This window comes from Nicotiana sylvestris, chromosome 7, assembly GCF_000393655.2.
Source record: "Nicotiana sylvestris chromosome 7, ASM39365v2, whole genome shotgun sequence".
Lineage (NCBI taxonomy): Eukaryota > Viridiplantae > Streptophyta > Magnoliopsida > Solanales > Solanaceae > Nicotiana > Nicotiana sylvestris.
In genome coordinates this window covers 166,044,398-166,067,425 of record NC_091063.1, presented here as the reverse complement: position 1 = coordinate 166,067,425, position 23,028 = coordinate 166,044,398, and the positions used below count along the sequence as shown (strand labels likewise).

The following is a 23,028-nucleotide window of genomic DNA, read 5'->3' as shown; positions in this document are numbered from 1 at the left end:
CCTTGAAGTCTCCAGTCGCACATGCATGAGTTTTAATCAAACTAGATAAAAAATACATGAATTTGCACAAAAATATGCAGAAACGTAGCATGAGTACACCACAACAATACCCAGTAAGTATCGAGCCTAATCTCGGTAGAACAGTGACGAGGCCAGGTCAAGAGACCTATCAGACATGTAAACCTGTACGGATATAACATAGAGCTAATAAGGAAAGGACGTCAATGTAAGACCAACATCAAAAGAATCATGAATTTACAATCAACGGTGAAAATAATGAGAGCGCGAATAGCAACAAGAAATAACCATGCAATAAAGTAACAATATAGTTAGGATACAAATGAAATATGAATGAACTCAAGTATGTGGAACCAATGACTACTCAATCCATCCATTCATACCCAACACATATGTCACAGTAAGAACTACCTAAGGTACCACTCCTCGTAAATCTCAAATCATAAGTCACAACTTTCAAATCTATCAAGGATGGCACCTCGTGCCTACATTTTTCCCAAATCACTTCCGCACGACAAGGTCTACGTGTTGTCATGTACATCGTATCCGTGTAGATTGCTAAATGGAATGTTCGAGAGGTTTATTTATATACGATAAGCCATAATAACAACCTTAAATAAAGTAGTGGATCAAATGAGAAAACGAGTTTATTTTTGAAATCATTTAGGTGAGGAGAATAGTATTTTTAAGTAAAATAAAGCATCAGATAAGTTACTGAATTAAGTATAGAATTTATTAAACTAAAACATAATAACGATTTTTTGGTAAAGTAAAAACATCATATAGGGTAAGGAGTTTAAGTTGAAAAATTAATTAAAGTGAAATATGACAACTATTAAGAATAGTAAAGTGTCGAATGAAACGATGAGTTTTATTAAGAGTCACATAAGGTAAGCATGTTATTAATTCTTTTATTTAAAACCGTTACGTTATAGATAACTCAGCAGGGTATGAGCGAATGACTCAGCGTAGTAAATTCATTTTGAAAATTAATTCACCAAAATAATCATAATAGGAAAGGAAAATAGGAAATGACGGAAAAACAGTAAACTAATGAAAACAACTCAATCCTCGAAATCAGTAAATCCAAAAATACCAGTCCTCAGAACCTCATATGAAAAATACCGAAAGCTAACACAATACAACAATAAATACAATACACACAATCCATTGCAGCGCGCAAACCTATCCTATCGAACATAATACTCCCTTATTTTACCATATCAATATCAAGAATAACATATAAAATTTATTACGACGCGCAATCCACTCCCACTGTATCAATATCAAATCATCCCTTATTTCACTATATCACATAACCTTCCCTTATTTCACATGTTGCGGTGTACAATCCTATCCCACCGTATCAACAGATCACAATCTTCCCTTATTTCACCTGTTGCAGCGTGCAACCCGATCCCACCGTATCATCATATCACAATCGTCCCTTATTTCACATGTTGCGGCGTGCAACCTGATCTACAAGCAATTTAAATTAACAAAAATAACCCAACAACTCAATTTATATGGATTTCTACAATCAAAGGGTATGAGTACATAGCAATAAAGGAACCACATAATAATCAAAGAAATGCAATAAAAATTACAAAAATGACAGGACAAGTAAAGTGCGTGACAACTAAGGTGTGCAAGTAAAACACTTAAGACAAGTAGCAAATAGGCACGGAATCGTGAAAGGGCCTCAACAATTAAAAGGTAACAAGACAATAAGGAAGACAATAACTTTAACTAAAGCATGTAAGTGCAAAATGACTAGTAAAGGGTACAATAAGTGCTAACAACGTCAAATAAAGCATATAAAAGTAGATTAACAATGAGAGACATAGCACGTTAGGACAATTCAATTAAAGGCATGGAAATAGTCTAGATAACCTAATCTGGTGAAATACCACATATAGCCCGTGTACCCACTTATCACCTTGCGTATACGACTTTCATGTAACACAAATAGCACAATCAACTAGAATCCTAAGGGGTAGTAGTTCTCTCACACAAAGTTAGGCAAGACACTTACCTCAAAGAAGCTAAGCCGATACTCTAAAATGATCTTCTCGTGTCAAACAACCTCCGGACGGCTCAAATCTAGCCAAAATAACTTTATATCATAAATAAAAACCACAGGAAACAATTCAGAATAATAAAGCTTTGATCTTTAAAGAAAACTAAAAAGTCAACCCCGGACCCGCACCTCAAAATCCGATAAAATTCGAATACCCATTCCGATACGAGTCCAACCATACCAAAATTATAAAATTCCGACATCAAATCGGCCTTCAAATCCTCGTCTTACATTTTTGAAAGATTTTACAAAAAATCCCATTTTCTCCCATTCAAATCATTAATTTAATATTAAAAACAAAGATGGAATCAAGAAATATAATCAAATTGGGATAAAGAATACTTACCCCAAACCAACACGTGAATACCCCCTCCCCCACAAAATCACCCAAATCCGAGCTCTCTAACTCAAAAAGTTACAAAATATCAAAAGCTCTCGAAGAGTACTTATATTCTGCCCAGTGATTTACTCATCGCAATAGCAGAACATCACTCGCGATCGCGAAGACAAAATGATGACAACTGCCCAAACCTTCTTTGCGAATGCGTAAAAATGCGACACACAGCTTCCAGTTCACTATGCGAATGCAGTTGTACCCATGCGATCGCGGACAAGAAAGGCCTGAGGCCCTTCCAACTTCTCTAATACGCGATCGTGTAACTAAGAACGCGAATGCGACAACATAAATCCCTCAGCCTTCACGAACGCTATCGCCTCTTCGTGAACGTGAAGAACAACGTACTTGAGACCACCATAACACTACGTGAACGCGGAAGTAAAGGCGTGAACGCGATGAAGAACATCAGGTGACAGAAACTAGCAGTCCAAAATCGAATGAAATGGCCCGTAGCCCATCCGGAACATACCCGAGGCCCCTGGGACATCGTCGAAACATACCAACACGTTCCATAACATAATAGGGACTTGCTCGAGACCTCAAATTACATCAAACAACGTCAAAACTACGAATCACACCTCAAATCGAACCAAACGAACTTATGAACTTTCAATTTCTACAAGTCGCGTCGAATCATATCAAATCAATCAGGAATGAGGTAAAATTTTGCATGCAAGTTCCAAATGGCACAATGAAGCTGTACCAACTCCCGAAATCATAATCCGAACCCAACATCAATAAGGTCAACTCCCGGTTAACCCTATGAACATTCCTAACCTTCAAATTTTCAACTTTCGCCAAATAGCGGCGAAACCTTCTGGGAATATCCAAATGCAAATCCGGGCATACGCCCAAGTCCAAAATCATCATGCGGACCTAACGGAACCATCAAAATTCCGATTCGGGGTCAAATATACAAAAGTCAAACTTGGTCAACTTTTCTAGTTTAAAGCTTCAACAATGAAATTTATTCTTCTAAACTAATTCCGAGTTACCCAAAAATCGGAATCGACGATACACACAAGTCGTAATACATCATACGGAGCTACTCACGCCCTCAAACCTCTTGGCAAAGTGCAAATGCTTAACCGATCGGGTCTTTACAAGAACGAATTAGGAACATTCAATTATGGTAAATGAAAATATTGAGTTATTGCAAAAATTTGGAAGAGGAGAGAGTACTAGGGGCTGGGAGGTGGCCAATTTTTGTTGAAAGTGGGACCAAAATCCACTTGGCAAAGATTTAAAGGAGCATCATATAAGTACTATATGCCACATAATAGTTGGGTCTCATATAAAATAAAATTTCTCAATCAAAAGAGTCCTAAATACAAAAATGACAGAAGTATCTTTTTTTTTTTTTTTTTTTTTTTTGCATTTTATTCACGTACATAAATGGCGAAAGTGCTTTTGCAAAGTTTCTCCAAACGGAAGTATTTTATTGCAATGTCAGTCAGTCTACACTCCTAGTTAGTTATGGGCGTTTTAAAATTAAAATAATTTTACATTAAATCTTTTAGTTTATTTTTTCAGCTTCATTAATATGGATTCTCATAATCTTCACACTCACACGCTCTCCCCTTAACACCCCCCCCCCCCCCAAATAATCACCCTACCCAATGCCCCTGAAGAGTTTTAGTTTCACTCTTCTTTTTCCCCAAATTCCGAACAAATCCAATTCATGTTAACAAATCCTCCCTTTTTTTACAAATCCATAGCTCAGTTTTAACGGCACCGATGATCAGTGAATTCGATTCGCCGTCGTTGCCCCGGTCAAAACTCGAACCCGGAACCGGAATTGATATCGAAACCGGTGATCCATGTAACGGTAAACCGGAATCGAACGGTTCGGTTCACGGTGTTCGGTTCGAGGAAGTTGTTCCGGTTAGGGCTCGTGATAGGAACGGACTCGTCGTGTACAGGAGGAATAAGCGGTTAAAGAGAGCCGCTAATGTTGACGACAGCGGCGGCGGTGGCGGAGTAGAACCGAGTGATGCGTCCAAGTGTAATTCAGGCGGTGGTAAAATTGTACATAAGAATGAAACGGAGGGTATTTCCGGAATTCCGGAGATGGTGGAGATTGAAGTCAAAGAGGAGTCAACGTTGGCGGCAGCAAATCGTGATGTTAGTGTTACAGGTAGTAGTAGGAGGTTTACGAGGTCGGCTTTGAAGCTGAATGTGGAGCCTCTTGATGAGAATTTGGAAGTGTTGGAGGAGGGGGAATTGATCACATGTGGTGAAGTTCATGATAGTAATACTGGTGGATCAAAGAAGAGGATTTCGATTATAGGAAGGCCTACTACGGTTAAGGAGCTTTTCGAGACCGGTTTGCTCGAAGGCTATCCTGTTTTCTATAATGGTGGCAAGAGGGTAATTAATGCTTTCTTAGCTTAAAATGTGGATTATTTAAATTAATTATTCTCCTAGAATTGCCTTAATTGTGGCCTAAATGTGGATTATTTATTTATAGACCTATAGTTGAGAATATTTTTTTCGGAGTTGTTTTGCCTTTCTTAGATTTATACGATCTTTAAGTCTTTAAGAAAATATAAAGAACTTCCAGTATTTTTATTATTTTATTTATTTATTTTAGTTTGTATAATATTGGTTTGAGATGAGTTTATAGTAAGTAACATGGTCAATGAGGATTCATATAGAAGATCCTAACTTGATTGAGGCGTAGTTGTTGTCATTTTCTTATGCATTAACTCTTGCATGAAAATGCCAATACATGATCATTAACTATGTTGTACTCGTATTTGGAATGATTTGAGTCGGGATAGAGCAGAATGGTTACAGATGATTTGGGATAGAGGCTTAGTAGCAGTTGTTATTTGTTACAGACACATACAAGAGACATGCATATTTATTGGCAGAAGAAAGGATGGGAAACACCACATGTGTAGAAATTTTGGTGTTGCCCCAGTGGTCAACCTTGTTTCTTGCTGGGTAGTTACGGGAGAAAAGAATTGGACCCAGTTTATATTATCCAATATGAATATAGAATAAAATATATGTTTAGAATTTTCTGCTTATTATAGCTTGAACATGAATGGGAGACAAATGAGTTGAAAACATTAAAGCAGCATTAGCATTCAACGTGTTACATGGATTTATTACTGCACTACGATACATCATTTAGCTTGTTGTGCAGTTTCTCTTACCAAAAAGCTTATCTAGCTTTTCCTGATCGATTGTTCTTCATCTAGTTTGAACTGAAAGCTCCAATATGGTCTCAGTAGTTTTATCTTATTCTGAAGGCTAAAGTTGTCTTAATTTAGGGAATTCGACTGAGGGGAACAATCAAAGATAATGGAATTCTATGCTCTTGTGATCTGTGCAAGGGAGCCAGGGTGAGTACTTGTTATTTCTATTTCTCTGTTTTGCTCTTTGTTGACGTTGTACTTGTTTGGGTCTTAACATTTCCATTATGAATTTAAGTTCTATACCAATTTTGGCTCCTTTAGGTTGTTCCTCCTGGCAAATTTGAGATCCATGCATGTAAAGCATATAGACGTGCATCACAGTATATCTGCCTGGAAAACGGGAAGAGTCTCCTTGATGTGGTCAAAGAATGTAGGAAAGGTTCTTTGAAGAAATTGGAAGCAACAATTCGGAGCTTCATTGGTCCGATTCCTGTGAAGGAAATTATCATTTGTCGGAATTGCAATGGTGAGCTTTCTTATGTGAAGTTGAACATTGTAACATGTTCTTGAAGTGCAAGTAAATGATCTTTTTCTTGATTTCTTGTGGTGGCCAGGGTCTTTTTCTGCAACTTCAGCTGGAAAAGTTGACCAAATTTGTGATTCATGCATAATCTCTTCAAGATCCGAAGCCACTCCAACTCGGTCAATAATAGTTGAAGCTGGGTATGTTTTGAATGAAAATAAGCGTATGATTGCTTTGATACTTTTGTGTGCTTCACTAGACTCTAATTTTCTTATACACCTTCCGTATCATTTTATGTGTCTTAGTTTGACTAACACGAAGTTTAATATATTGTAAAGAGGATTCAGAATCTTGTGACCTTAAACTAAATTTTGTATAACATACCAAAAATACCCTTTCAATTTTGTTTTCCTGAACATGCCACACCATTCCTATAAGGGAGCGTCCTTAGAGTAATGGGGATGTTGGAACTAAAAACTTAAAACATAAAAAAAGTCATACTTTTGAAACAGATTGAAAAAGAAAGTAAATAACATAAAATGAATCAGAGAGAGTACTTATTTAGTGCAATTTAGGTTCTCATTCTCAATGGTCCAAGCAAGGCTAGATTTTGTAGGAAGATGATCTATTAAACCTACTTGGTGTGAGGCAGGTACTTCTATTTCCTCATCTGGTTTTCAGGATTTATTTTTATGATGAGTGGAATCAAACCCGTTTTCGCTTTTGGTTATTAAGATCATATATTCCCAGAAAGAGAATGCTTATCATGAACTTAAAATAATGTTATTATTTTGGACGAGTGGCATGGATTTAAGAATATTAATCACACTAACCTAAGGACTCTGTTGTCATCTCATGTTTCTTTACTATTGAGATCTTTTTGATAGTTGACTTTATGATTTTTCTTCATGTAAGCAATAATTGATGTCCTTTGACGAATTGTTATGTGGCAATTTATATTGCTTTTTGGTTTGTATAGTTGTGTATTAGAAACAACCTCTCTACCTCGCAATGTAGGGGTAAAGCTCGTACACACTGCCCTCCCCAGACCCCACTTGTGACATTACACTGATTTTTTGTTGTTGTTTTTATTGGTTTGTATATTGTGTATGTATAGTCAGAAGCTTTCTCAGTAGTCTCTGACTCTCTGTTTTTGCTGTTATGACATTGCTAATCTTGTCTTTTGCAAACTTAGGATGTTTGATCCTCTTCCGAACTCAAATTCCTCCGAAACTTCAACTATGTCAGATACTTCACTAAAAAGAAGTAGAGGAAGAAAAAAGAGAAAGTTGGTATCTTTTCCTGTTGACTAATTCTGCTTTATTTTGCACCCTGCGAACTTTTCAATGCGACGAAATGGTTTAGCAAATATGTAATAATGCTGTTATATTATTGCTGTAAGGGCTGTGGAAATATATTCAAGGAAAAGGTCCATTAGAATATCTTCGGCACATATAATCTCCGGAAGGAAGGATCAGTTGAAGACACCAAACAAGTGTGTTGTATTACTCAATGTTTCTCTATTTGATATTTTCACTTTGTTTTTGGTCTGGAAAATCAATTTTACTTGGTAAATGCATTTGTTTTCCATCTCTCTCTTCTTATGCACTTCTATTCGGAACCATCAAGGTTATCCACTCCAGCTTTTGCTCCACAGTCAAATGGAGCTGCCACGATGTGCAATTCATTCAGAGATAATATGCAGGGCAAGATCTCGAAAAAGTTGGTGAATATTTGTCTAATTAATTGCCACTTTTTTTCTTTCATCTGATATATAACATCTCACTTGTATGGTGCCTGTATTCTTTAATTCAGATTGTCGAAATCCATTGCAGCTTCAAATTCCTCGAAAGTTGGTCCTCTTGGTGTTCCAATGCACTCTAGGACCCAATGGAAAATTACAAAAAAGTTGGTACCATTCCTTTGACATTTGCTTACTCTGAATTTCTGTCAGCACATTTCTTATACTCGACGTCATTGCATTTAGGGATCAAAAGATGCATTGGTTGGTTTTTGAGGAAGGTGGACTGCCCGATGGGACTGAAGTAGCTTATTATTCTCGTGGAAAGGTACCGAGCCTTCTCTTTTTTACCCTTTTCCTTAGTAGTTGAGATATAAATATTATACGTGTTTTATAATTGTGATTTTCTCATTTGTCATTGGTAGAAATTGCTCGTTGGTTATAAGCAGGGATCTGGTATATTTTGTTCTTGCTGCAATTGTGAGGTACATTTCTTGTAGCTTGCATAATTTTTCAAAAAAAAAAAAAAAGGTTCTTCTCATAGAGTTTCATAAACGTCATGTAAGACATACTGATTGGCTTCCTCTCATGGTTAGGTTAGTCCATCACAATTTGAAGCTCATGCAGGTTGGGCGTCTCGCAAAAAACCGTCAGTATCATTCTTCTGTTTAATTTTCTTTCAAGGAATATTTATCTTCTTTAGCTCTTAACCTAGTTTTTCTGATGCATTCCAGTTTAGATATTTGACATTGTACCATGTCTCTGCAGCTATGGATACATATATACTTCCAATGGGGTGTCTCTACATGAATTTGCTTTATCCCTATTGAGAGGTCGTAAGTCTTCTGTCACAGACAGCGATGACTTGTGCACCATATGCGCAGATGGTGGAAAACTGGTGCTTTGTGATGGATGTCCAAGGGCCTTCCATAAAGGTTAAAGTTGTAGGGCCTTAATATTTCCACAAGATACTTTCTTTTGTGCATGTGGTTTTTTTGTCCTTTCTAATTGATGATTAAAACCATCAAGTTCTATTTCATCATCCATGCATTGTCTAGCTCTTTTTTTTTTTTTTTTTGTTTTTTGTTTTTTAATCTTTTACATTTTGGGTGTGTGGGGTCAGGTTATGACAAGTGCTCATAAATTTGTTGTTGGGCATTAGAGCACCAAGCCCCATCCTCACCCCACATTACACTCCCCCAAAAGAGGGAAAAAAACTTGAGGCATGAGCAAGATAAGCAAAAAGAGATAAAGAAAAGAAACCATATATCTCTAATTGTGGAAGTTACTGTCTAACTTCCAGGATTGTTTAGATTGTAGTAGGCCCACAACTCCTTAGTTTTTGTTCAAGCTTAGCGTACTCATCACATTTTAGGAGGACAGAATGGTAGTAGAGAGGAAATAGTATAAACATATGGTAGAGCAAGATAATATGCCCGAAACAATTTCAACTTTGATCAGGGTTCACATTCTGTGATGCTCTGCACCGGTTCTCATCTGAACTATCTCCTTCAGTTGTGTAGAAGATTTTAGAAGAGTCTGATGACGAATAAGGATTTCTCAAGTGGACCAAAGCCTCGTTTGTTTTTATTAAGAGTAAGATGTTTGAGTTTGAATACATTATCTGATTATTACTGTATTGTTTCTAAATCTGACCATTGGAAAATCATGTTTCCTCGGCATCGAACATATACTCACTCTGCCCTAATTTATGTGATGATGTTTGATTGGGCACGGAGTTTAAGAAATTAGCGAAGACTTGACCAAATATATGTAAAGTACCAAAAGTATCCTTTTAAACAAGTGGTGGTAAGAGTTCCACATAAACGAGTGGCAGTGAGTTCCAAGAAGTCATGTCATTGGGTAAAATCGAGATACTAAGGTTAAGTAGTTTCCAAAAGAGAACAATGTCATTTCTTTTTGGACAATCTAAAATGAAAAGTGTTGCACAAAATGGGAGAGGGATTACTAATATATTTTTATTTAAAGCTAATAAATAAGAAATTCAAATAAACTAATAATTAAATATATATATCCACAAAATATTAGAGAAAATATTAATTTACATGGTGTTGTAAAAACTGTTTGTTTTATAAAGTACACTTTAAAAGCTAACAGGGATGGTGGTGGTCGACGGTCATGGTTTTGAGGTGGTTGTCGTGATGGTGGTGAAGGTTGCTTGTGGTGGTTGTGTGTGGTTGGTGGTTATTGTGTGATGGTGGCCAAAGCTGGCGGTGCATGGCTGATGGTTGTGGCTACCGGTGGAGGTAGTTATGCGAAGCAGGTGGGCTTGAGGTTGGTGGTGGAGGTGGTTGGCCATTCATTATTGCTGGTCGTGGTGGTTGGGGCAGTGGTTGAGGTAGATGGTTGGCTGCTGTGTGGTGAAGGCTGGTAGTGATTATGCAGTGATAATGGATAAAGTAGTGGTAAAAGGTCACATCACATGAATCTTTAAGCGAATAACATTTAATGATTTTAAGTGTACAGAAATAGTTGTAAAAAGAGAAAAAATAAGACACTTAATAGGCTATCTATGGATGATTGAGATTCAGACTATCTTTAAATAAACAAATGAGCCTAAGTATACAGCAGTGAGCCTTTAAGTAGTATGAATTGATTGAAGTGGACCTTTTAGTTTTAGATGAGAGCCGCTTTATGTCTAATGATTCCCAACACATTAAATTTGAAACATTGATGTAATTCAGTACAAACACTTGGGAAGATTATCCTAACGCCTAGTTGATTAACTTGATCTTGAAAATTATTTTTACTTGCCTTGTGTGTTTCTGGTCAAATTTTTTCTCCCAGTTTGCAATGTGGACTGCTTCTGTAAGTTCTTGTTGGTCCTTTTATAAGGAAGAAACAACCATTAAGTCAAAAGCAACTATTACTTCACCTATAAAAATAGAAAAAAATAAAAATAAGGCTCTGCTAGTTGTCCTCTTAATCCTATAGATTTACTTATAATGAGAAATAAGCTGTGCTTTTGCACAATTGGTTCCATGTCTCTATTTACATGAGCAGCACATAACTATGGATTAGTTTTGAGAAAATTCAGATTTGCCTCTATTTTATTTCTTTTTCTTTCACCACTTAGTAATTATGGTTGCTTTGTTGGTAAGTTTCAATATTCCATTTAAGTGGTATTAATATGTGTTTTCAATTGTCTATTGCAGGGTGTGCATCATTGTCAGCTGTTCCCCGTGGTAAATGGTACTGTAAATATTGTGAAAACAAGTTTCAGAGGGAGAAGTTTGTGGAGCACAATGCAAACGCGGTTGCTGCTGGGAGGATTTCTGGTATTGATCCCATAGAGCAAATAACTGAACGTTGCATTCGTACTGTCAAGAACCCAGAAGAGGCAGAAGTTATAGCATGTGTTTTATGCAGGTGTTTGTCTGCTTTGTAAAGTTGTTCAAAGCCTAATGTCTTAGCTTTTGTAGTCTGATTAAGTGTATATTTTTTGTACACAGATGTTATGATTTTAGCAAGTCTGGATTTGGTCCACGCACGGTTATCCTCTGTGACCAGGTATTTCCTCTACATTCTTTGTAACTGCCTTATTCAACCAAGTAAATGGTTAAAATGGTTTACTCACATTTCATATCCAGTGTGAGAAGGAATATCATGTTGGCTGCTTGAAGAAACGCAAGATAGCAGATTTAAAGGTTAGTCCACTTGCGTTTTAGGATTATTTCATGGAAGTCTCTTTTCTTTGTCCAGGAGGCCTGCTCCTTTTTATTCTGTTTCATTACCTTTTTTTCCCTCTCTTTTCCTTTTAAAAAGTATATTATTTGGATTCTCGTGTTAAGATATGGTGCAAATTGCATCGCAGGAGTTGCCTAAAGGAAAATGGTTCTGTTGTGTGGATTGCAAGAGGATCTATTCTGCACTGCAAAAGTTGCTGAACTCGGGAGATGAGAAGCTGTCAGAATCTTGCCTGGGTGCTGTAAGAATGAAGCTAAAGGAAAAAAGTTTGAATTCAGTTGGTGATCTTGATGTGAGATGGAGACTTTTAAGTGGCAAAATTACTTCCCGTGAAACCAGAGTGCTACTAGCAGAAGCTGTTTCAATCTTCCATGTAAGCACTAGCCCTGAATTTTGTTTGTTCAAACTTTCAGTGAGCAGACTTTGGCTATGATGACCATGTCCACTGTGTGGTGTTACTTATTAGTCTCCAACTTATCTGAGACGGGATGGATTGCTGTGTAGAGTTCAGTTGTCTGCTCTTCATTTTGTAACTTTGTTTTTGTGATTTTTACGTGACCAAATTTAAGATTATTTTTGAGAAATGAAAATTGGTGCTTCAAGAAATCTATAATCCTGAGAAACAAACAAACTTGTCATAGTAATATTTCATGGTAAACTTTCATTCTTGGAATTTTACTTGCCGTTTTTGTAGTCCAAGATGATTTAATATTCTCTCGATGTTACTTCGTCGTTTTTTTTGTATGCTCATAGAGGTTTATGATATTTAGTTTTGCAATTATTTGTGGTTAGTTTATTTCAGATTTGCTCTGTTTCCTAAAAAGTGTTTTTCAACTATTTGTAGATTGTTATAAGAAAATTAAATTATGGTGGATGTCTACTCTTCTCCATTATTTCCATAACTCCCAATACTCTAATAATTATGGAGTTATGATTGTAACTCCATAACCTCCTCCATGATGTTCCTCTCAAATGCTTAATGACATATTCAATGACATATTTTTCTTCACTTTTCATGCCTATATAAAGGCCTTGTAATAGATAGGAAAATACACACAATTGAAGAAGAAATAAAAATCTCTTCTCTTTCTATATATACCTCTTAGCTTGTTTTTCCTTGTTCCATATTGTTACTTTGAGTTATATTTCATAAAACGTTATCAGCACGAGACTCCTACCGTCTTAAGAAGATCTTTGAGAAGACTAAGGTATAATTTTTTTCAACTTTGTTTTTCTTTAATTATGACTGATATTATGAAAAGAAAGTTCGTTGCCTTTGAAATTTCGGGTAAGAACTATATGGCATGGGTGTTGGATGCTGAAATCCATTTAGATGCAATGGGTCTTGGAGACGCCATTAAAGATAAAAATAAAGCATCTACCCAAGACTGTGCTAATGCCTTGATTTTCTTGCGCCATCACCTTGATGAAGGGTTGAAAATAGAATATCTCACAGTCAAAGATCCACTTGTTTTGTGGAATGACTTAGAAAGATATGACAACTTAAAGTTGGTCACTCTTCCACAAGCACGATATGATAGAGCTCATTTGAGGCTCCAAGACTTTAAGTTACACTAATTAATATCTACTTCACTAAGACTAGGACACTAATTAATTAGATATTACTTCTTGTTTGTGAAATTTGTGAAACATTGACTTTTTAGTTTTTTTTCTTTTCGGAAATACATATATTTTTAAGAACTACATAAGCAGTATTATTAAGCGCAATAAAAATTACATGATGTTTATTCATTAGATACTACGAATAGGAAAATATAAAAATCAAACTGCTCAATCATCTTTAACCATAGATCCATCACTGATTAAGTTGTTTATTTTTCCATCAGGGTGCTAAAAAAAATCTGCCATTTCCAAGTGGGTGATGTCAAATTCATTGTCATAGACAAAATTAGCTTCAGGGCCTTTATTCTTTAGAGATGCTTGATAAAGCTCAACCAAATATTTTGGTATGCGACAAATATTTGCCCAATGCCCTTTTCCACGCAATGATAGCATTTCAGTTTCTGAACCCTTTGCGTTTGGCTTCTCATCTTTCCCTTTCCACTTTTGGAAGTTATTTTTCTTCAGGGAATGATTAACACTAGGAAAATTTCTTCTTGGCCACGACCACGACCACGAACATGGCCACGACCTTTTCCACGCTTAGCATAATGGGAATACACCTCATCCACTTTAGGCAATGGTGTAGACCCAATGGGTCGATTTTCGTGATTTCTCATAAGCAATTCGTTGTTTCGTTCAGCCACAAGTAGAAGAGAAATCAACTAAGAGTACTTCTTGAAACCTTTCTCTCGGTACTGCTGTTGCAAGGCCATATTGGAGGCATGAAATGTTGTGAACGTTTTTCAAGCATATCATAGTCACAAATATTATCTCCACAGAGTTTCAATTTAGAAGTAATTCTGAACATCGCATAATTATGTTCAGAAACAGACTTAAAGTCTTGGAGCCTCAGATGAGCCCAATCATATCGTGCTTGTGTAAGAGTGGCCAACTTTAAGTTGTCATATCTTTCCTTTAAGCCATTCCAGAAAACAAGTGGATTTTTGACTTTGAGATATTCTATTTTCAACCCTTCATCAAGGTGATGACGCAAGAAAATCAAGGCCTTAGCACAGTCTGGGGTAGATGCTTTATTTTTGTCTTTAATGGCGTCTCCAAGATCCATTGCATCTAAATGGATTTCAGCATCCAATACCCATGCCATATAGTTCTTGCCCGCAATTTCAAGGACAACGAACTTTTTTTTCATAATATCAGTCATAATTAAAAAAAACAAATTTGAGAAAAATTATACCTTAGTCTTCTCAAAGATCTTCTTGAGACGATAGAGTCTCGTGCTGATAACGTTTTATGAAATATAACTCAAAGTAATAATATGGAACAGGGAAAAACAAGCTAAGAGATATAGAGAGAAGAGATTTTTATTTCTTCTTCAATTGTGTGTATTTTCCTATCTATTACAAGACCTTTGTATAGGCATGAAAATTGAAGGAAAATATGTCATTGAATATGTTATTAAGCATTTGAGAGGAAAATCATAGAGGAGGCTACAGAGTTACAATCATAACTCCATAATTATTAGAGTATTGAGAGTTGTGGAAATAATGAAGAAGAGTAGACATCCACCATAATTTAATTTTCTTATATCATATTGAGACAATAGATGAGAATAATCTCGAATATCTCATCGTTACCAAGAATGTCTCTGGCCAGATGGGTTATTGAGAAGTTCCTATCTTTATCTTGTGGTCTGTATTGGATAAGAATTAGTGCAATTGAAACACATTCTATCGTAAACCAAAAGGTTACTAATTCCAATACTTTTGTACTTTGGCATGATCGATTGGGACATCCCGGATCAATTATGATGAGACGAATTATAGAGAACTCAAATGGGCATCCATTAAAGAATTTAAAGATTATTTTAAATAATAAATTTTCTTGCACTTCTTGTTATCAAGGCAAGTTAATTATTAAACCATCACCAACAAAGGTTGGGATTGAGTCCCCTACATTTTTGGAACGTATACAAGGGGATATTTGTGGACCTATTCACCCACCTAGTGGGTCGTTTAGTTGTTTTATGGTCTTAATAGATCTATCTTCTAGATGGTCTCATGTATGCCTATTGTCATCTCGCAACTTGGCATTTGCAAAATTAATGGCATAAATAATTCGATTACGGGCACAATTTCCTGATAATCCAATTATATCTATTAGACTTGATAATGCCACTGAGTTTTCATCCCAAGTATTTAATAATTATTGCTTATCAATTGGGATAAAAGTGTAACATTCTGTAGCTCATGTTAACACTCAAAATGGCCTTGCAAAAATCTTTGATTAAACGTCTACAATTGATAGCAAAACCGTTACTCATGAAAATGAGGTTACCCACTTCAGTTTGGGATCATGCCGTTTTGCATGCATCAATGCTAATTCGTCTTAGATGGACAATTTATCATAAATATTCTCCGTTGCAATTAGTTTTAGGTCATGAACCTAATATATCCCATTTAAGAATTTTTGGATGCGCAGTATATGTGCGTGTAGCATCGCCATATCGCACCAAGATGTGTCCCCAAAGAAGGTTAGAAGTATATGTTGGGTTTGAATCGCCCTCCATTATTCGCTACCTTGAAACATTAACGGGAGATTTGTTCACTGCTCAATTTGCAGATTGTCGATTCGATGAGGCATTTTTCCCAAAATTAGGGGGAGAAATTGGTGAAACCAAACGGGAAATTTGGTGAAACCAAACGGGAAATTTGGTGAAAAATACATCATTGTCTCATCTTGTCCTCTATTTGTGAAAAAGAGGTACAAAAGATTATCCATTTGCAAAAAATAGCAAATCAAATGCAGATGCATTTACGGATCTGAAAAGGATAACAAAATCACATATCTCTGCAGAGAATATTCCAATTCGTATTGATGTCCCTGTTGGACAATCTTCTAGTGTCATAGCTAATGAGTCAAAAGCATGCCCAAAACGTGACAGACCATTGGGTTCTAAGGGTAGAAATCCTAGAAAAAGGAAAATAAATGATCAAGATGACACTACGAAAGAGTCTCATAAAGAAACCCATGATTTAATCAATCTTGAGATTCATGAGGAAATCAATGAGCCTGAGACTCAAGAAAATAAGCACCTGAGACTCAAGAAAATAAGGAACTATCAATAAATCTAATCAATATTGAGAGAATTTGAATCGATTGAATATAGCGGTGGATTATGTCTTTGCATACAATGTTGCATCTAGCATTATGCAAGATAATGAGGATTTTGAACCTCAATCTGTTGGAGAATGTCGACAAAGACGTGATTGGCCAAAATGGCAAGAAGCAATCCAATCTGAGTTGGATTCACTTGCGAAACGTGAAGTTTTTGGGCCTGTAGTCCAAAAAACCTAATGGTGTTAAGCCTGTTGGCTATAAATGAGTCTTTGTACCTAAAAGGAATGAGAAAAATGAGGTACAAAGATATAAGGCATGCCTTGTTGCACAAGGATTTTCACAAAAGCCTGGTGTCGATTACGAAGAGACGTATTCTCATTAGGTTTGCTGTCCATGAAAAGTTTGACATGCATTTAATGGATGTGGTTACAGCCTATCTTTATGACTTACTTGATGATGAGATATACATGAATATTCCCGAGGAATTTAAAATGCATGACGCACATAATTCAAAGTCCTGAAAAATCCTGATTAAAAAAAATTTGGGAGGGGTTAAAAAAAAAAAAGTCCTGAAAAATATTTTCAATCAAATTGCAAAGATCTTTGTATAGTCTAAAGCAATCAGGAAGAATGTGGTATAACCGCATTAGTGAGTATTTATTAAAGGAAGGTTATATAAATGATGCCATTTGTCCATATGTTTTTTAAAGAAAACAACATCGGAGTTTGTTATACTTCCCGTATATGTTGATGACATAAACCTTATTGTAACTCCTATAGAACTCCAAAAGGCAATTGATTATTTAAAGAAGGAATTTGAGATGAAAGATCTCGGAAAGACAAAATTATGTCTCGGTTTGCAAATCGAACATTTGGCAAATGAGATTTTTGTTCATCAATCTACCTACATAGAAAAGGTATTAAAAATGTTTTACATGGATGGAGCACATCCATTAAGTACTCCGATGGTTGTTCGATCACTTGATGTGAATAAGGACTCGTTCCGACCTCAAGAAAAGAATGAAGAGCTTCTTGGTGCTGAAGTACCATATCTTAGTGCAATTGGTGCACTAATGTATCTTGCTAACACTACAAGGCCTGACATAACTTTTTCAGTTAATGTCTTAGCAAGATATAGCTTTGCTCCTACAAGGAGACATTGGAATGGAATCAAACATATATTGCGGTATCTAAGAGGGACTACCAATATGAGCTTATTTTATGGCAATGATTGCAATCCCAATCTTGTTGGTTATGCCGATGCTGGGTATTTATCTGACCCGCACAAGGCTCGATCTCAAACAGGCTATATGTTTACATGTGGAGGCACTGCCATATCTTGGCGATCGACTAAGCAATCATTCGTGGCTACTTCTTCTAATCATGCTGAGATAATTGCTATTCATGAAGCAAGTCGAGAATGTGATTGGTTTAGGTCTATAATACATTTTATTCGAGACAAATGTGGTTTGAAGTGTGACAAACTACCCACAATTTTGTATGAAGACAATGCAGCATGCATATCCCAATTGAAGGGAGGACATAAAAGGAGATAGGACAAAGTACATTTCAGAAGTTATTTTCCACACATGACCTTCAAAAGAATGGTGATATCAATGTGCAACAGATTCGTTCAAGTGATAATATGGCTGATTTGTTCACCAAATCTCTATCGACGTCAACCTTCAAGAAACTAGTGTACAAGATTGGGATGCAAAGGCTCAAGGATGTGAATTGATGCTCTCATCAGGGGGAGTTAATTCGCGTTGTACTCTTTTTCCCTTACAAAGTTTTGTCCTACTGGGTTTTCCTTGCAAGGTTTTTAACGAGACAACCAAAAGACATATTTCTAAACATGTGTTATCTTTTTCCTTCACTAGGATTTTTTTTTCCATAGGATTTTTTCCTAATAAGGTTTTAACAAGGCACATCATCTATGGACATCCAAGGGGGAGTGTTATAAGAAATTAAATTATGGTGGATGTCTACTCTTCTCCATCATTTCCATAACTCCCAATACTCTAACAATTATGGAGTTATGATTGTAACTCCATAACCTCCTCCATGATTTTCCTCTCAAATGCTTAATGACATATTCAATGACATATTTTTCTTCACTTTTCATGCCTATATAAAGGCCTTGTAATAGATAGGAAAATACACACAATTGAAGAAGAAATAAAAATCTCTTCTCTCTTTCTCTCTATATCTCTAGTTTTTCCTTGTTCCATATTGTTACTTTGAGTTATATTTCATAAAATAGATTGTATTTTTTTTTAATGAGAAATGAGCGGAAAAAGTTTGCATCAATAGCATAACCATTGACTTTTCAGGATTGCTTCGATCCTATTGTTGATTCGGCAACTGGACGTGATTTCATTCCATCTATGGTCTATGGGTAAGCTTTTTTTGGTTGTTATGCAGGGTGAAGTGGATTTTCATTTATTTCGCCATTGCTGTTATCTAAGATATTTGTTCTTCTTTGCAGAAGGAATATTAGGGGCCAAGACTTTGGGGGCATGTACTGTGCTATATTGACTGTAAAGTAAGAAGTGTTGCTGTTTGTTTCATTTGAAACTTGTTTAAGCACATTTTGATTACACAACTTAACATGCTATTTGGTTATTGTTGCAGCTCAATAGTAGTATCAGCTGGGATCCTCCGTATTTTTGGTCCGGATATTGCAGAGCTTCCTCTAGTGGCAACACGTATTGATAGCCAAGGCAAGGTAAAGGCTTTGAAACTGTTCGCCAAAAAAGGCCCCACTTATTTTCTATCAAATTGACTTTCTCTCAACTTTCACTGCTTTAACATTTGTCAAATACTCCTTAAAGTCCATTCAGTATTTGATTGGGTTACATATAGTTGCATTACCGGAAGGCCCAAATTTGAATGTATTGCCTTATTTATACAGATTTAGGCTTTCAAGATCAGTAGTTGCTTAATGTATCAAAAATGGTTGGTTGACTGATTGGGTCATTTCTTTTAGACAATTTTCCTGCTTGATCTTAATACTCCTAGTGGATTGGAAGATGCTCAGCAGCCTCTAAAATTTACTGGCCACAGGGTGGTCGGCAGCATTTTAGTTTTATATTAGTCTTCACTGATCAGGTCTTTTCTCTTCAAGAGGGTCGTGATGGAGTCTAATTTGGTAAACTAAGATTCATTTAGACCCAAACTTGGTGTCACTTAACACCCACTCTACCCCAATCCATATTTTTGCCACGGTGGAGAACATTGATTGGGAACATAATGATCTAGCATCTTCATGTTGACTAGTTTGTGAATTTTGATGATGCTTCTTATGATACTTGCTTATTCCGTGTTTAGGGCCTGCCAAGTAATTAGAGATAGTAAATAGTAAATACATCTTATGAGTGATGTCTTCTGCTATTGTTCTCGAAATGTCTGAGTTTTAGAACATATGCTTTGAATGTTTACAGGGTTACTTTCAGTTGCTGCTCTCGTGCATAGAAAAATTGCTTGCATTTTTAAATGTAAGAAGATTTGTACTACCTTCTGCTGTGGAAGCAATGTCAATATGGACGACGAAATTCGGATTCAAAGAGATACCACCAGACCAGGTATATTTTGCATGTGACCCAGCCTCTGCTGCATCTGTTATTGGTCGTCTTTTTTTTTTGTTTTTTAAATTTTTTTTTGGGAGTTCTAAGTGGTTCGGGTTCCCTTTTTCTTTCTGTAGCTTGTCATCTACAAAAAGACCTGTTGGCAGATGATTACCTTCAAAGGAACATCTATGCTGGAAAAAATGGTTCCTAAATGTCGAATTATTCGGCAGGGGGGAACTGAAACTGATGCACCAGATGAGTAGGTCGCCAAAGAGGATTTTCCATTTATTAACCCATTTTGTAGAGCCATTTCTGATCACATGTACATTAGAATTTTATTTGATCAAAGATGAATTTAACTTTACAAATTATGAACGTTAGAGGATAAAATATTGTGTAAAGGACGTTCTTATTGCTTAAAGTCAAAGCTGGGTACATGTTTTGAAGTTAGGTTCATGTTCTTTCTGTCACACAGCACCCCCCCCCCCCCCCCACCACAAACCTCCCTCCCTCTAAAAAGGTGTAGAAGGAAAAAAAAGAAAAGAAGCTTTATCCACTGAAGAAAGCTCTAGTACAGAATATCAACGTGCCATGTTCTTTTTTTTTTTCTCCACACGGTATCCGGTACCCGCATTGGAGCCTGATTATATCCGAATTTGCATCGGGTGGAGCCTCATTTGGGATAGCGCTCCCTATAAAGGATTTTTTCATATCCAGGGTTCGAACTCGAGACCTCTGGGTAAGGGAAGAGCAGCCACATCCTTTGGTGGTAATATGTCATGTTCTACTTCTACCAATTGTCATGTCAGCAGCACCACGGCCGCCCATTTGAAAATGTTTAAGTTTATCTACATGCAACAAAAATTCACTATTTTCTCAGATGATATAGAAGGAACTAAAGACCTTATATTAAGATATTTATAAAGCTCTAATACAAAGTAAGAGATACCAGTGTGATGTAAAAGTTCTAAAATTCATTTTTACTTGAGATAATGATCAACTGTAATATTGTATTGGTATTGATCGAGCCTACTGCAAGAGAATCAAGAAAGAGGGAAATGCGTACCATTTAAATATATGTATGACAATTGGGGTCAAAATATTCGTCGTTTAGATATAATATTCCCCCTTTTTTACTTAATTACGAGCAAGTTTTACTTTGGTCATTTTCTTTTACAACAACCCAGTATAATCCCACTAGTGGGGTATGGGGTAGAGAGACTGTTTTCAAATAGACCCTCGGCATCCTTCCCTCCAAGAACTCCCCACCTTGCTCTTGGGGTAACTGGAATTCACAACCCCTTGGTTGGAAGTGGAGGTTGTTTACCATCAGAGCAATCCTTCTTATATATTTTCTTTTATATTTTTAAAATTCCTTCTTAAGAAGGAAGAGTGAAGTGAGTTGATGTTTCAATCGGTAGATTTTAGATCATATTACCAGGGTCATTCGGCTACATTAGGTGGAAGAACCAAAAATCATCACTAACGGACAAATGTAGTTACCAAAAATCCATCTCTCAAGTTACATAAACAAAATGGTGGTGGTCACGGTGGAAGTGGTGGTGGACGGTAAGGAGGGATGGTTAAAATGGGTCGGGATGGTGAGGTGGCATGCCACGTACTGTTGCCTCATCAAAGTATTAGTGTCATGTGAATTGAGTTTTCATTTTTGACAGTCCTAATGGAAGAAGAGTATATTTTTGCAAACTTGGCTAATATCGAGGATTTTTGTACAAAAAATATAGCGAATGGTAAAATTGATCATTTTCGTATAATAGGGGTAATTTGACCCTTTCCCCTCTCTGAAAACTAAGAGTGCATTTGGTATTTTGTTATCGGAAAAGGGCAAAAAATACCCCTATCGTTTAACAAATGGTTTAAATTCATGCTCCGTCCATGTTTTGGTTCAAAAATAACATTGTGTGCATTTTTGGACCAAAAGGTGGACGGAGCGTGAATTTAAATCATTTACTATTAAATAATAGAGGTATTTTTTAGCCCTTTTTCATTTTTCTATTTTACATCATTAATGAAACTTAGTGTTATTTTGCGTATCCGGGCTCATTTCTTGGTATATATATATATATATATATATATATATACCAAGAAATGAGCCCGGATACGCAAAATAACACTAAGTTTCATTAATGATGCACGGAAATTAATTGAATTCAGGTGAATTTTGGTTAATTTTGAAAAAAATGGAAAAAGGAAGAATGGGTCTCTTTTTCAACTTAAATGAGGCTTTTTGGCACATTCTTCCATAATGGAGGTTATCAAGTGAAGCTAGATGTGTTAAAAATATGATGTTAGTGGCGGAACCAGAATTTTCATGAAGGGGTGTCAAAATATAAATAATTAAATACATTAAAAAGTCAAGGGGGTCAACGTATAGTAAATATACATAAAATAAAAAAATTATATAGCAATATAGTGTAATTTTCCGGCGAAGGAGTGTCGCTTGACACCCCTTGGTTCAATGTGGCTCCGCAACTGTGCCTTAGTTTCAATTTTAACAATAGGAAATATTTGGTTGAAGAAACGTTCTCTTTTGATGCCATATTAACACAGCCATTATTCCACCGGCCAAATCCAACTTCTACCTTTGAAAAGTTTACTTACCAACAAAAGTTATAGTGAAGTAGTAAATACTTTTTCTTTCTTAACTAAAAATCTCGGGTTCGAGCATGAAGTTGCTTTTGTTAGAAAATATTTTACCCTTTGACATTTTTTGGTGCGAATCCGGATTCGGGCCCTATTATGGGTACCAGACAACAACAACAACAACAACGACCCAGTATAATCCCGCTAGTGGGGTCTGGGGAGGGTAATATGTACGCAGACCTTACCCCTACCCCGAAGGGTAGAGAGGCTGTTTCCAGGAGACCCTCGGCTCAAAAAAGCAATAGGAGATGATATATTAGTACCATAAAAATGCATAATAAAAATAACAACCATATATAAGAGATATGAAATACAGAAATACGAAATACGAAAATACGAAATAGATGGCTGGTATAAGTATAACTAGAAGGTAAAGCCCTGCATCAATAGACGATCAATGACATTCCTAGTCTAACTCCTAACTGGATAGTCTCACTCTATTGTGCTATAGAAATATTCACACTCTCCCCTAACCTACAAC

At 36.3% G+C, this 23,028-nt stretch overlaps 1 protein-coding gene across 1 annotated transcript; it reads left to right on the top strand.

The window, feature by feature from the left end:
• Positions 1–4,040: 4,040 nt before the first annotated feature.
• LOC104229382 (uncharacterized) lies at positions 4,041–20,333 on the top strand. The gene is made up of 21 exons (XM_009782025.2): positions 4,041–4,865; positions 5,777–5,848; positions 5,963–6,167; positions 6,256–6,364; positions 7,360–7,452; positions 7,567–7,659; positions 7,794–7,886; positions 7,980–8,072; positions 8,152–8,233; positions 8,331–8,390; positions 8,502–8,554; positions 8,674–8,840; positions 11,082–11,295; positions 11,379–11,436; positions 11,517–11,573; positions 11,741–11,986; positions 18,648–18,712; positions 18,803–18,859; positions 18,949–19,042; positions 19,758–19,898; positions 20,018–20,333. The coding sequence occupies exons 1-21, from the start codon at positions 4,233–4,235 to the stop codon at positions 20,144–20,146; spliced, it is 2,814 nt and encodes a 937-aa protein (XP_009780327.1). The 5' UTR covers positions 4,041–4,232; the 3' UTR covers positions 20,147–20,333.
• Positions 20,334–23,028: the final 2,695 nt, after the last annotated feature.